At 48.1% G+C, this 12,929-nt stretch overlaps 3 protein-coding genes across 3 annotated transcripts; 1 reads left to right on the top strand and 2 right to left on the bottom strand.

The window, feature by feature from the left end:
* Positions 1–223: 223 nt before the first annotated feature.
* GGS25DRAFT_516308 (asparaginyl-tRNA synthetase) lies at positions 224–2,663 on the bottom strand (the record flags this gene model as incomplete). Its single annotated transcript, XM_049263183.1, has 4 exons — positions 224–1,414; positions 1,470–1,587; positions 1,669–1,784; positions 2,550–2,663. The coding sequence occupies 4 exons, from the start codon at positions 2,661–2,663 to the stop codon at positions 224–226; spliced, it is 1,539 nt and encodes a 512-aa protein (XP_049112670.1).
* A 958-nt stretch (positions 2,664–3,621) lies between these two features.
* GGS25DRAFT_528717 (uncharacterized protein) lies at positions 3,622–5,214 on the top strand (the record flags this gene model as incomplete). The annotated part of the gene is made up of 3 exons (XM_049265212.1): positions 3,622–3,805; positions 3,864–3,985; positions 4,148–5,214. 3 exons carry the CDS (start codon positions 3,622–3,624, stop codon positions 4,895–4,897), a joined length of 1,056 nt encoding a protein of 351 aa, XP_049112669.1. The 3' UTR covers positions 4,898–5,214.
* Positions 5,215–8,367: 3,153 nt separating this feature from the next.
* GGS25DRAFT_100180 (beta-sandwich domain of Sec23/24) lies at positions 8,368–11,865 on the bottom strand. Its single transcript, XM_049255954.1, has 4 exons — positions 10,370–11,865; positions 9,883–10,321; positions 8,638–9,830; positions 8,368–8,535 (listed from the first exon to the last, which is right to left on the bottom strand). The coding sequence occupies exons 1-4, from the start codon at positions 11,711–11,713 to the stop codon at positions 8,452–8,454; spliced, it is 3,060 nt and encodes a 1,019-aa protein (XP_049112668.1). The 5' UTR covers positions 11,714–11,865; the 3' UTR covers positions 8,368–8,451.
* Between the last annotated feature and the right edge of the window lie 1,064 nt (positions 11,866–12,929).

Below are 12,929 nucleotides of genomic sequence, written 5' to 3'. Positions count from 1 at the left end.
AAGAACACGATGTCGTATCTGGAACACCTGTCAAAGCTAGCCTCAGACTTTGATCCTGTCCTCGTGAAGTCCGAACCAATACACAACAGACGCCACAAAAGCTTGTTCGGCAGTCAAGTCTGGAACAACGTCGCGCTGTGCGAGGGTAGCACAAGACACTCTCCACATCCCAGAGAAGTAAGCATTAACGAGCACGGCATGACCGCTAGTACGGATAGTGTGTTCAGCAGTCACATCGGCCGTACCAGCGGGGGAATGCGGGAGTGTCCTGTATGGACATGACTCCGGTGAGATAGCATACCAGCCGATCGAAGCCCAGGCCGAAGCCGCCATGGGGAGGACAGCCCCATCTCCGTAGGTCGACATACCAATCCAAGTTGTTCTCGGTTGGCTCTGTTGCTGGCTTGGTGTCGTTGACTGGAGATATCGTCGGGGTCATCCCGCGCGCACGCATAGACTCTTGAAGCTGTTCCAACCGATGCTCGCGCATAGATCCACCAGCAATTTCCAAGAAGTCGGGTACAAGTAGATCGAAGCAATCAACCGTCATGCCGGGTGGCGGCGCATTGCGGTCTTCTGCGCTTCCTCTCATGTAGAAAGCTTTGATGTCTCGCGGATAATTTGTGACGAATACAGGACTATTACCACCGCCCACCTCGGTTGCGATATATCTCTCATGTTCAGTAGTAAGGTCATTGCCCCAGACAGGGCTAAAAGAGAACTCCTTTTTAGACGACTCCAGTAGCTTCATGGCTTCAGTGTAGGTAATGCGAGGCCATTTCTTCTGCATGAGACCCTGCCAACGCTGAGAGACCTGTTCCGCCGTATGAAGATAGGTAGCTCTGTCGCCCTTCCGCTCCGCGAAAACCTCAGTCTGCACTCTCGATCCGGCCAAATCAGTACATATATGTCTCAACATGTCTTCCACGAGGTCCATCACCGAATCCATTTCGTCGGTAAAGCTCATTTCTGCCTCCAACATGTAGAATTCGCTTAGATGACGTGGGGTATTACTTTGCTCTGCACGGAAGGTTGGGGATAGTGTCCACACATTACCGAGAGCCTGGGCTAAAGCTTCCAAATGTAATTGAGCTGACACAGTTGTATAGACAGGACGGCGGAAAAAGTGATTGGATGTCTTGGGTGTATTGGGTGTTGAGGGGGATGAGGATGAGGATGGGCTAGGATCACCAGCTGACACATGGAAGACCTCGCCCGCACCTTCACAATCAGATGAGGTCAGAATAGGGGTGTGGGTTTGGTTGAATTGACGGTCAGTAAAGAACCTAGTCAGAGATGCAATTAATTCTGAGCGAAATCGTAAAAGAAGTGAATTAAATGGCGCCCTTGGCCGAAGATGGGGCAAGCCCCTTAGATAGTCTGGCGTATGGAACTTTTTCTGTAATGGAAACGTCTATAGAAAGGTAAGTCATGGATATAGATGCATCAACACTAGATTTTCAACGGACCTTGGGATCAGAAGGTCCCAGGACCGTGGCTGACTGCACCTGTAGTTCGTGGCTCTGCCCACTACCTCGCGATGGAGTCCAAGACCCATGTAGTCGGACAGCAGAGCCGATAGTCACACTGTTGAATAGATAAGTAATTAGCGGTGTTTAGGAGCATGGAAATTGAGTCAGACCTAGAAGTCAGACCTAAACGTCGTACCCTTTGGCCTGGCTAACAGGTACTACAGCTTGGAGTGGTTCAAGAGAAGAGCCATCGCTAAGAGTTACGAAGTGAATTTCCTTTTGCGCACGGACAGACCGAACGAAACCATCGATCTTCACATCTGAGACAGGTTCATGCGGCTTAAAATCCAAGAAGCCGGCAACTGAGGTTGGGACTGTAGCGATGCGAGCCCGGGATGATACTTGTGAGAATAGCCTCAAGGGAACTCTTCTTCTAGGAAAGGCTCCTCTTAGGAGGGGTAGGGCAGAATTCATCTCATAGATTCATAGGGTATTCTGTGTTTTACTGGGTCCGATGATTCAGTTCAATGTTGAAAACCCGAAACCCCGAAAAATGAATGTTCAGACTGTTCAAGTTTTGATATTGAAATCGCTGAAATCGGGCATACTTAGTGCTATGTATCTAAGTAACTACTTTTCGGAAATTCATCGGCTTAAACCGAAGAGGTTTGGAATCTTCGGAGTACGAAGTTTATCCAGCCGGCGCGCGGATATGTTCACGGAAAATCACATGACCTAAGACAGGACAGTGTCTTAGTCATCAGCAGCTTGTACTCAGTACCCTTTGCGTCCTTTACACAAATTTGCACGATTCTTATACATATCTCTTACATTGAACTGACTGCTTCTATCTAACCTCTCTTCACCGCGAATAAGAATATCTCTGTACGAAGCATTCCGCTTAAGACTTGATTAGCAGGTAACTACTAATCTTGGGTAGGTACCTAACTACCACCCACGAATAAGAGCCAACAGCAGCCACATATCGCGCGTATAGTGTTCTATGTGAACGCCCGATAGTACCTCCTAGATGGTCAGGTATGTAGGTAGGTATGTACATCAGATTATAGTACTCACGTATACGTCATCACGTACGCATCCCCCGTCTGAGTTCTTGCCGTGTAGGCCAAGTGAATGCTCAAATCTTTGCGTTTCCCCTATCACCCTGTTGAGACTATGTGCCCATGCCATGTCTCGCAGTCTTGCAGTTAATCTCTCATCTCCTTTGCCAACGAGTACTAGCCTAACCTAGTAGGAATTAATATATTGTAATGCCCAAAACTTCGTGTGCATACCCAGTACTTATATACCTCAGTACGTAGTTAGGTAGGCATCTATTAATGATTACGTACTAGAATAGATACCTGGATATCTAAGATAGATGTATCGATAGACAGGTAAGGTAGGTAGGTAGTTAGGTAGCAATGCCACTATTCCCAATCATCAACCCGCCCCAGGGCGCAGTCGTCTCAACCGAACTCGGGCTCCAGGACATGCAGTGAGACGAACTCATAAGTTCACCATCCGTTTAATCGTTTGGTCCGCAAGGGTCTTGCGATGCTGCACGCCTAGGAGTACCAGATCTGTCCAACTTCGGTTATCTGCAGTGCGCCCTGATCTTCAACTGGAACAACGATTCCATCTACCTGGGAGCCGAGCTGTGTCACAGAGACAAATTGTCTAATTCTTTCTTCCCAGGCTGCTGCTTTTGCTAGAGCAGAAGCCAAGTCAGTCAGTCAGGTAGGCAATAGACGGCCGCGAATGTGCTTTGGTGGGTTTATATTATGAAAGCAGAAGTTCCCCCCCCTTCCCAACTTATTGTCTGAATTCATTTCATCTCAATGTCTAGGACATAGTGGACTCTATAAGAGCAATCATCCTATATTGGTTACACAGAGTCTCTCCCGGGCCTCTTACCGTCACTTTGGATGCTCCCATCTACTCAAGTAATAGACATGAGTCCCTGTCTATTCAGGGCCTTCGATGTAGGCGAACGGAGTAGCCGCATCCTATCCGGCATCTTATAAAGATATTTAAGTCCCAACCGCCTAACCTAGACTGCTTCTTCGCCCCAGCTTGCCGCTTAAAAAGATTCTTTATCACCTTGCTAGAAATCATCATCCAGTGGCCCCAAATATATCTCCTCGAAATGCCTTCTTCCAAGCCCAAGCCTTCTGAGGTTGCCGCAGAGACGAAGCGACACTATATTCCGGTCATAAGGAGAGACTACGCACACCAATGGCCAACTCACTCTTACCTGTTCCAGCAGCCGTTAGAGCAGATCCATCTTCCAAGTTCTATGACTGGCTTTGCTCCGTCCCCTCCCGAGTTTTGTGGGTGCCCCTCCTTCCAGCCCTATCTTCTAGCTGTTCTGTCTGACAAGTTATACAGATATTTGCCCAGGGGATCCCGTTGACTTTACAATTAATTGGAAAAACAAGGTGAACATCCGGATACCGTTCATATGTGCGGCGAACGATAAGAGACCTGGAGGGGATTGGGAGACTGGGGTGGTGAGTTATCTACTTGTTTCTGCTCTTTGCTCACCTCACCTACCAGGCATTATTATGGCACCTACGTTTGACTTATGGCTCTTAACTGCCGGGTTTTCTTGAATCTCGTGATCTTACGCAATACAGCCTTCTGTCTAGGTTAGCTACTTACACGATTTCTAGGTGGGCTATGAGGAGCGCCTATGCAGACGTAGCACGCTCTCGGCGACGCTAAACACGCCAGGGCCGGGTTCTGAGGTCGACAGCAACTACCCCATCCCATCGGAAGGAGGCGTATACTCTGCATACGTAGTTGTGTTCCGCGGGCCGCACGACCAGTACAAAAAGTTAGACCAGTGGCACGACCTGCCGGTAGTCTCGGTGCCTGCGGCCCGCTGGCCTAAACTGAGCCACGGCGGCGCCAAGTATGCATTCCCGCTGGAGCGCGAGATGGTGCGCAACAAGATCCGCGCCGCCCTGCGCATCTGCGTGTACCACGACCACCGCACCGTCGTCATCGGGGACTTCGGCCTCGGCAACGGCCACCGCAACCCCCCGCAGGAGCTTGCCGAACTCTGGCGCGACGTGTTCCTCTACGACCCGGATATCCGCGGCCGCTTCGACTACGTCGCCTTTGTGTTCGAGGACCAAGGCCAGAACACGGCCAAGCTGATTCTCGACGACATCGCTAAAAAGAGCAAGGGCGGGCATGGCCATAGCCACAGTCACAGTCATAGCCACGGGCATCACTCCAGCAGCAGCTCCAAGGGTAAGTCTAAAGCTTCGTCTAGCTCGAGTTCCAGCGGCTCGGGCAGCTCGGGCTCGCCGCTGTCCGACTTCGACATCTTCTCACGCGTCTTCAACCCCAGCGAGATCCAGAATGTAATGAGCCGGCCTGACCCCAGATACGGTATCTCGATGCTTACGTCGTGAAACTTAGGAGGACCAGTAGCCAGTAGTAAGCTAGGACGGGTAGGTGGGGGAGAAAAGAGCGTTGGGAATTTCTCTTGTCCTTTTTCTCCTTCGTACGCCATCACACAGCGTCGAACTGTTGTCATACGAACATGTGGACTCGGGGTTCGACCCGAGAATACGGGGAGGCAAATGGGGGGTGCAGGAAAAGGGTTGGATTAAGGCAAACTAGGGTGGTCATTCTTCCTGTTGGTATCTTCTGTATTGTGACCTTCTCGCTAAGGGTTCTGGTTAGTTTGCTTGTATGTACAGTAAAACGAGTAGTAGAGTGGTAGCCTTACCGTTGTTCTATACTATATTCTTACCCTACTAGGTACATACCTAGGCTGGATATGTGAAGCTTTTCGGCTTTTCGTACGCGACAGTGAAGATTGCGTCATGGAACATGCATTACGCGAGTTCGAATAGTACCCGTCCTCACAAAGTGGGTTTCAACCCTCTGGAGCGATCAAACTGGGGATCTCAATACTTCTGGTAAGGACGGAATTGACTCCGAGGTGTGGAATAATTCCCCGTAACCCGGCATCGTTGCCGCCGGGGAAGCAGGTGGGCTCCCTTTCGTTGCCCCTGATCCAAAGTCTTCGCATTATGGGGTGTTCGGCATATCCGGTCGAAATAGGGTATCGGTGACTTGTTGAAATAGGTATGGCAGGGGTGCCATTTAACAAGTAAAGAGGGATGATCGAGCCGTTTTGAATCTCTTCCCTTAATGCAAGACAAAGGGGGTCTCCGGGTGATTACACTTACCTATTTACTTATTCTTATACGGCCATCAGCTCTAGACCAGCGCCACCGAGCCTATTGTACGTTATAATAGCATATGCCCGGTCGACATTCTGTGGCTGCTGGACATATAATCTCACATCCGCCTAGCCTTGTCATTGCATGACACTACATCAGCCATGACTTATAAGAAGTCATATTAAGCACCTTCTAGTACTCGATAGTCCTTTTGTTGAAAGGGTTTTTGGGAGGGTCAGAAGGATCAAGTAGCAATTCTAGAAATAGTTCGGTCACTGAATTGGAATCCTCTTACACCATCCTGAGATCCTAGTCAGGTCCACAGAAATCAGTCATCGCATCAGGCGGTGAGGCTATATGGAAGCAACCCTAGCATAAGCATCATCATTGCTGTGTTTTATTTTTTAACTTCCCCTTCTAGAACACATCGAGCCATACATATTGTACATGTAACCTACATATATCGATAGAGCTTTGGACTTTGACCGACATTTGGAGCTGATCATTGAGTTAGACAAAGACTACCTGCCTAGGTAGGCAGGTATGGAAGGCAATGAACATTAGAATAGGTATGGTTTATGCAGAAAATGAAAGTTATTTACTTACTCACTCCCCCGAGCCTGCAAGTAGAGGTAGGTATGTACATTCCTTTGACTGGGGTTAACCATCATGCCCCTGTTCTCAGATAGGCGAATCCGATCTCTCATGCCATGCCCATGCCCATGCCCATATGCCCCTCCTCCTCTTCTAGCCATGTGGGCTTGAGGCTCGCAGCAAGCAGGGTCAGGCAGAGTTAGGCAGCGGTTTCGTACCTATAGATGGTGTGTATCAGCCACTTAGGAGATTTTTCTTTTATAAAAAAAATATGTCACTTGAGATACATACCTAGGCATGTGCCGACGCAGGGCGGTTTTCCTCTTCGACTCTCCCGTTGCTAGGTAGGTAGGTATGCATCTACATGTAAGCGTTCGCGAACCTATTAGAAAGCCGACTGAAAAAGCCATTGCCATGACCGACAGCATTCTTTATTTACCAAAACTGCTTACATATCTTGTACATACCTACATACATTGTACACACTTATGTAAGTAAATAGGTACCTAACGTATGTAGGTACTGCGATCACGGACAAGGGTCTCAGATCGAAGGCTCACACATATCTCGCTCGATTCATCGCATCGCACGATCCTGTTGGAGACGCTGTAGGTTGCCGACGCAAGCTGGAAAATACTTACCTATAGCCTAGGCACCTAACCTAAATCGTAGTACGAGGCGCCGAGACCCGGTGCCGTTAGGATGTAGGATGAGCTACCACATATCTGCGTTAGGAATTTTTCAGTAACAGGCCTATACATAGGTGGGCAGGGAATGAGGACTAGGTAGGGATATTCTTCTAAGCCTATATCCTTTTATCGATCTCAATGACTAGATAGTGCAAGTATGTAGCCGAGCCTAGAGGAGCCGCGACACACATATGATAAGTCACATGAGATAGATGATAGATGACTTGTTAGCGGCTAAGGAGGGATGGACATGGATAGGGGGTAGGAAGAATCACTCTTCCCTTACAAAAAGGCGGGCTCCAAAAATAATATAGCACCTGCGGCAACGACCTTGATTTTTTTTTGTTCTCGGATTCCTCAAAAAAGGCTTCTTCCCGCGCAGCGGCTCGAGTATGTCTCAGAGATCACCTAGTCGGTCGGGGTCATGGGACATTTATTATGACAAGTTTAAAGTCATTCGACGCGGCTTGTGGCAGACCCGTCCCGTAGTATTGGTATGTCGAAAATGACTGCATTGAGAAAAGAATATGGCGGCTATGGGTTAGACCCCCCTTGTGTATGTGCAGGGTGCTGATGAGGCTGGCTGAGAGTTTCCTACTAACCTTACGATGGGTTGCTTTGTCACTACGAGGCAGAATGATCACACTTGATGTTGCTTGTTCTATGATCTTATACTCTTGGACGCGAGATACTACCATGTAGCAACGTAGGTATCTACCTGGGTATGATGCTAACCTAGAATATCCAAACATCAACAGTTAATTATCTTGAACATGTGCGTCTTGAGCATGATTTAAATTCACTATCCTGAGAGGATACCTAAGTTTGATGTTCATCTTATTCACTGATATCTAATGTGCAATTCATGACCGAGAAGGGCAATATCGTCCCTGAACACATGGTTTACTTGCCGGCCGCAAACACCCTGGACCGAGCCATGCCCGTTGATTGCTATTGCTAAAACGGACTGGAGCAGTCGGCAATTTTTAGGTGTCTCGGGTTGTGATTTCACCAAATTATTGTTTGCTTTGCTCCACCGCCGTCGCAGGCGAGGTGCAGGGCACTTCGGCCGAATAAGATCTACGGATGTCAATTTCACCGGGATTGGTGCGTAAGTGAGTGATTAATGAGGGAGTTTAACGGAAAATAATCATTGGTGATCCACACGTGTCTCAAAAGGGTTATCCGGAGCGACACGGGGCGTCACAGATTTACTTGGATAGCACCAAACGGCTAGGTCGGGGGGAATGGCTCGATGAATTAGGATGGATGTAGGATGTCGCCTCCATTTTTGAAAAAAAAAACAAAAACAAAAACAAAACATGATCCGATGTTGATGCGGTGAAACCAAGATACGGGAGGGCCATACGTATCTTCAAGATTTAGGAGTCATTTCCCCTTCAGACTCTCCATTCATGCCTAAAATGCTTCCATATACCAGGTACTCGGGACTAGGACTAACCGTATATGTCCCCTCTCATGATTGATATCTTACCAGTACTGTGGCCTCAGCCCCTGGAACGTTGACGCTAGGGAACTATGCTCATCACCATCCTTTCGCCTTTGCCCAGCCAACTGTATTGACTTATATCAGCGATCACTCCCCAACTATAACTAGAGAACTAGTTTCTAAAAAGATTTCCTATGTCGCGTATAAATAGGAAAGAATCAACTCACCTCAAGTTGAACACCCTTATGAATGTGCACTAGCCAGTCCACGTAACTCTGTGCTTCATTATTCCGATCTTCAACCAACATTCTCGCAAACTCGTACTCAGCCCCATCGATTCCTTGTCTGGCCAGTTGAATTGTCAAAGCCTTGGAACCACGCATGGTCTTTAGGAATTCGATGATGTTCCGAACTTGGGCGTTTAGGTGCGTTTGTAGAACTGGCAGAGATGAACTGTATGGATCAAGTGAGGTGAGGTTATCCTTGCCTTCCCCGAATAGATCCACCAGTAAGTTAGGAGAGGTTTGAGTATGGAACCATAATAAGCATTGCTGCCCGTTATCCACCAGATATACCCCACCCGGCTCAACTCTGCTGAACGATGCGCGAGTGGCCGTAGGCACTTTCAAGTAGCCGGTCTGCTCATCAGGGAATCCGTCCTCCGGGTTTAGGTTGTGGATGGGTATCATCTTGGGGTAAAGGTAGAGGCTGAGCTCGGGGGCGCCTATAGATCTAATCATGCGCATCTCGTGTACTCTCCGATCCGACGTTTCGTTTCCTCCCTTGAAAGCCCGACACTTGATAAGACCAAGCATATACATGGAAAACTCTTTGAGCTTCTCCGGCATGACAAGTTGCCCTGGTGGATGAGACTGGGACGAGAAATTCTTGCGATACCCTGCAAGAATATCTATCGTCTTCTCTGTTAGACCTAGCCTAATGTCCTTTAACGTGCTCGAAGTTGAAGCAAGTTTAGAAGCTGCATCCTTGGCAAGAATTGTGTAGACAGAGTCTTGATCGACGAATTTCATGCACTCTCGCGGATTATCACTAACACTTGCGATCACGTTACAACACCTGACTCGGCGCTGACCGGAAGCTGTAGTGTATAGAAGGGCAGACTGGAAATGAGCATCGAGCTTCGAATCAAGTTTTCCATCATAACCGAAAGTAACGCCCACAGCCTTGTCCGCGTCGATTACCCCTATTTCAAGATCGGCCCCGAAGGTATGTTGTATAAAATTACCGTGGTAAGCCGATATTTGGAGACCGTTGGAGCATCGAACTTTCATTAGTGCTTGGTAACCTGTTTCCCTTGTGACCGTGTGCTTGATCTCGAGAGAAAGCTTGGCGTTGTCACGACCTGCTACGAAATTTGGATAGTAGAAAGTCTCTCCACCCGTCGTGGACGCGACATGGCCTTAAATTGTTAGTTGTAATTTTCACGGTGCCAGTTTCGTTGACAAACTTACCAATAGTAGCAATATCTAGATATCCACCGGACGGCGCGGCCATAAAGAAGTCAATACCAACACCAGCCGCAACCATCTTCTCTGCGGTTTTCCTCCACGCGGGATGTTCAGTTGAAAAAAGTTTTTTGTCAATCTCTCCGCCTGTGTACTGTCCATCATCCCTCATAAAAAGTCTGCCAGGGCCCCAGGTAGGTAAAGCAGACAGCGAGCACACAATCTTTCCTCCAGTCTTTTCTAGAGCAGCTAAGCAGGAGGTCAATGTTGGTAATAGAGCAGGTTCCGGGTTCTTGATATCTGCAAATAAAGTGGGCAACCGCGCGAGTAACGAGGTTATGACAGCCTTCGATTCGTATGGGTCAACGAAAAGACCATCGCTAAGCGGTACGAATGGATCCTCAATATCTGGCATAATCATCATTTGTGCTTGTTCAAGAGCGGGCTGCACAGTCGTTAGCGATCACTTTGGCCAAGTTGAGTCAATACGTACATTGCAGTTGTAGAAATGTATGTCCTTGTCATAGGTGACGAATCCGACTTTGGCACCAGGGGGAATTCGGCGCTTAAACTCCCCATTCTCATCCGTCTCCTCCCCATCTTCAGGTGCATAGAGCGCGGCAAGTATTCCTTCACAGAAAGCCTCTAAAAATCCCTTGTTGTAAGACTCCTGAGTGACATCGATCGCAAATAACCAGTGTATACCCGTCGGCTCCTTCGTCCAGTACTCTTTAGGCACTGTAAATTCAACAGTCCCTCTCGTCAGCTCAGGTCGCTGATCCCGATCCACTCTTACACCTTGGGGTGTTGTTGCGCAGAAGTATTCGGAAGGAGTATCGTTCGGATAAGTACAGAGATTACACACGAATTTACTTCCACCAGAACGGAACATCATGAAAGGGTTGATATAAGCACGACACCTTCGGCATCTGGGTGGTCCGACGTCGCCAAAATCTAGTACGGGTACCTCCATTTCACCGGGCTGAAGGCGGGCTAGAGGCTGTAAGACAAGTCCCAAAGGCAAGCCAGTGCTATTTAATCCTTCCGCGTTAGCTGGTATGTTATTCATGGTCAGCCGAGTGAACTTGGGCGAAGAATTTCCTTGGTCGTAAGCAACGAAGGAGACGGTAGCTGGAGGAGGCACGTGACGCTCGAAGGTGGGATACACGTTGCTTAGATAGTATTGCTGGGGCACATCTCTGGACACTGGCACGCTGGGAATATCGTCTGGTGAAACTTGCCCACCGCCCGCCGCTGGCACAAAGGCAGGCGCATGGCCTGGATCCATCTGACCACCCCTAGCAGCGAATTCAGCAGGAGTGGCAGGAGAAAGAGGCTGGTATGGCGCATTGACAGGCGCTGGGAATTGGTTCGGCGAGAGTGGCTGTCCGATGAATTGACTACCTGCTTGTACGGAGTGGTCGGCGTTCAAGAAAGCCGTAGCAGGTGTTCCGGCGGGTGGAATACCATTGTAAGCTTGAGACGAGCCCACTGGTGCCTCGACGGCGTGGAAAGCGTGGCGATCTTTCTTCTTCTTCCTAGCCGCCGTATGTTGCCCATCCCCTAACGACATGCCTGCCATTTGTGAGGCAAGACCTCCATCTTGCGGAGGCGCAAACCCTGGGGTAGGTGGCAAAGGACTGCCGGTAGGCGGTGGGCCTCCATAATAATGTTGACCTTGAGGTGCGGGAGAACCGTAAGCAGGACCTTGCTGGTAAGGGTTTTGGGCAACTGGAGGTTGAAATTGCGGGGGGGCAGGTTGAGTCGTTCGGTTAGGATCGTTAGGATCGAGTTGTTCGCCCTGACCGAGGGCGTGATACATGGAGTAATCAGCCATTGCGAATGATCGTTGGTAAAGTACTAGGTAATAAGACTCTCTACGTGAGATGAACCCAAGGATTATCGTCGTATCGTTATTCGGAATCTACCCCCTATACATCAAAGGAAGTCGTAGTATTTAGTAGTACCTGGTATGAATGGATGCGGTACGGTACGGATCGGGTTCGGTCTAGCAGATCATAAACATTGGATGTGTTCCATGGTACCTAGTACATATTAAGGAAGTTTATGTATCTCTCATTTACAAAAATGACAAAATGACACTCGAATAGATGAAGCAGATGACTGAAGTTTGTTTCTAGTCAGATATTTGTGTCATTGCGTCTGGTTGTTGTTTTCCTTTCTTTCTGTTTTTTGGTTGTTGTTGTTGTGGCCACAGTTGAGAAATGACATCTGAATCGTGTTGATTATGTCAAATTGTATCCATAGTTAAGTACTAAAATATGGAAAATATGGCGGCGTATGGATACGAACCTTAAGCATTTGAAGCTAAGGGGGTTTTTTCTCAAGTGATGGAAATCTTATCAAATTGACACGATATCATTCCGGTGATTTTCCGATCATCTTCCAGCCCGACAATCAGTTCAGGTCCAGACCGTCCAGTCAGATCCCACAATTGGAAGTTGTCATGAGTATGTATGTATGGTCCGTGCGCTGGATATCTGGATAATCTGGTCGCACTTGCTTACATACATAATTATCAAGGTACCCACATTAGTACCTAATACCTAGTACCTAGTACCTAGGTAGGTACCTTTAGCACTTATTGTGGGTACCTAGGTACGTATCCATGCAAGCTAAACCTGGTAACTAAGAGGCTGTTTGGGAGCATAAGTAAAAAAAGACTTATGGGGATTTAGTGGGTTTTCAGCAAAAGGATAAGTAAAGTGTTTGTGAGGTATAATTTTTCTGAAACCCATTATAATTCTGCTTGTGGATCGAACCATAATACTTTTTTTTTTATCCAATCAGCTTTCTTGAAATAGCTTATGCTTATTGACTTTTCATGAGCAGCTATTTGGATGCTTATTTCTACTTATGTCCCTACTTACAGAGGGGCCACAGGGGCCACAGGGGCCTTGAATATACGAATAGCCCTGAAAGGCTCTAAAAGCCCTTTGTCCTAAATTCAAGGCTGCTCCAAGAGGGGTCACGTGGGCGCCCTAAGCTTAACACACAGCGGCGGCTCGGCTGATGTTGCTCCCGGTCTTCAA

This window comes from Hypoxylon fragiforme, assembly GCF_022984875.1.
Source record: "Hypoxylon fragiforme strain CBS 206.31 chromosome Unknown GGS25scaffold_10, whole genome shotgun sequence".
NCBI classification, from domain to species: Eukaryota; Fungi; Ascomycota; class Sordariomycetes; order Xylariales; family Hypoxylaceae; genus Hypoxylon; species Hypoxylon fragiforme.
The sequence above is the reverse complement of the archived record's forward strand: the minus strand, read 5'-3'. Positions and strand labels throughout refer to the sequence as shown.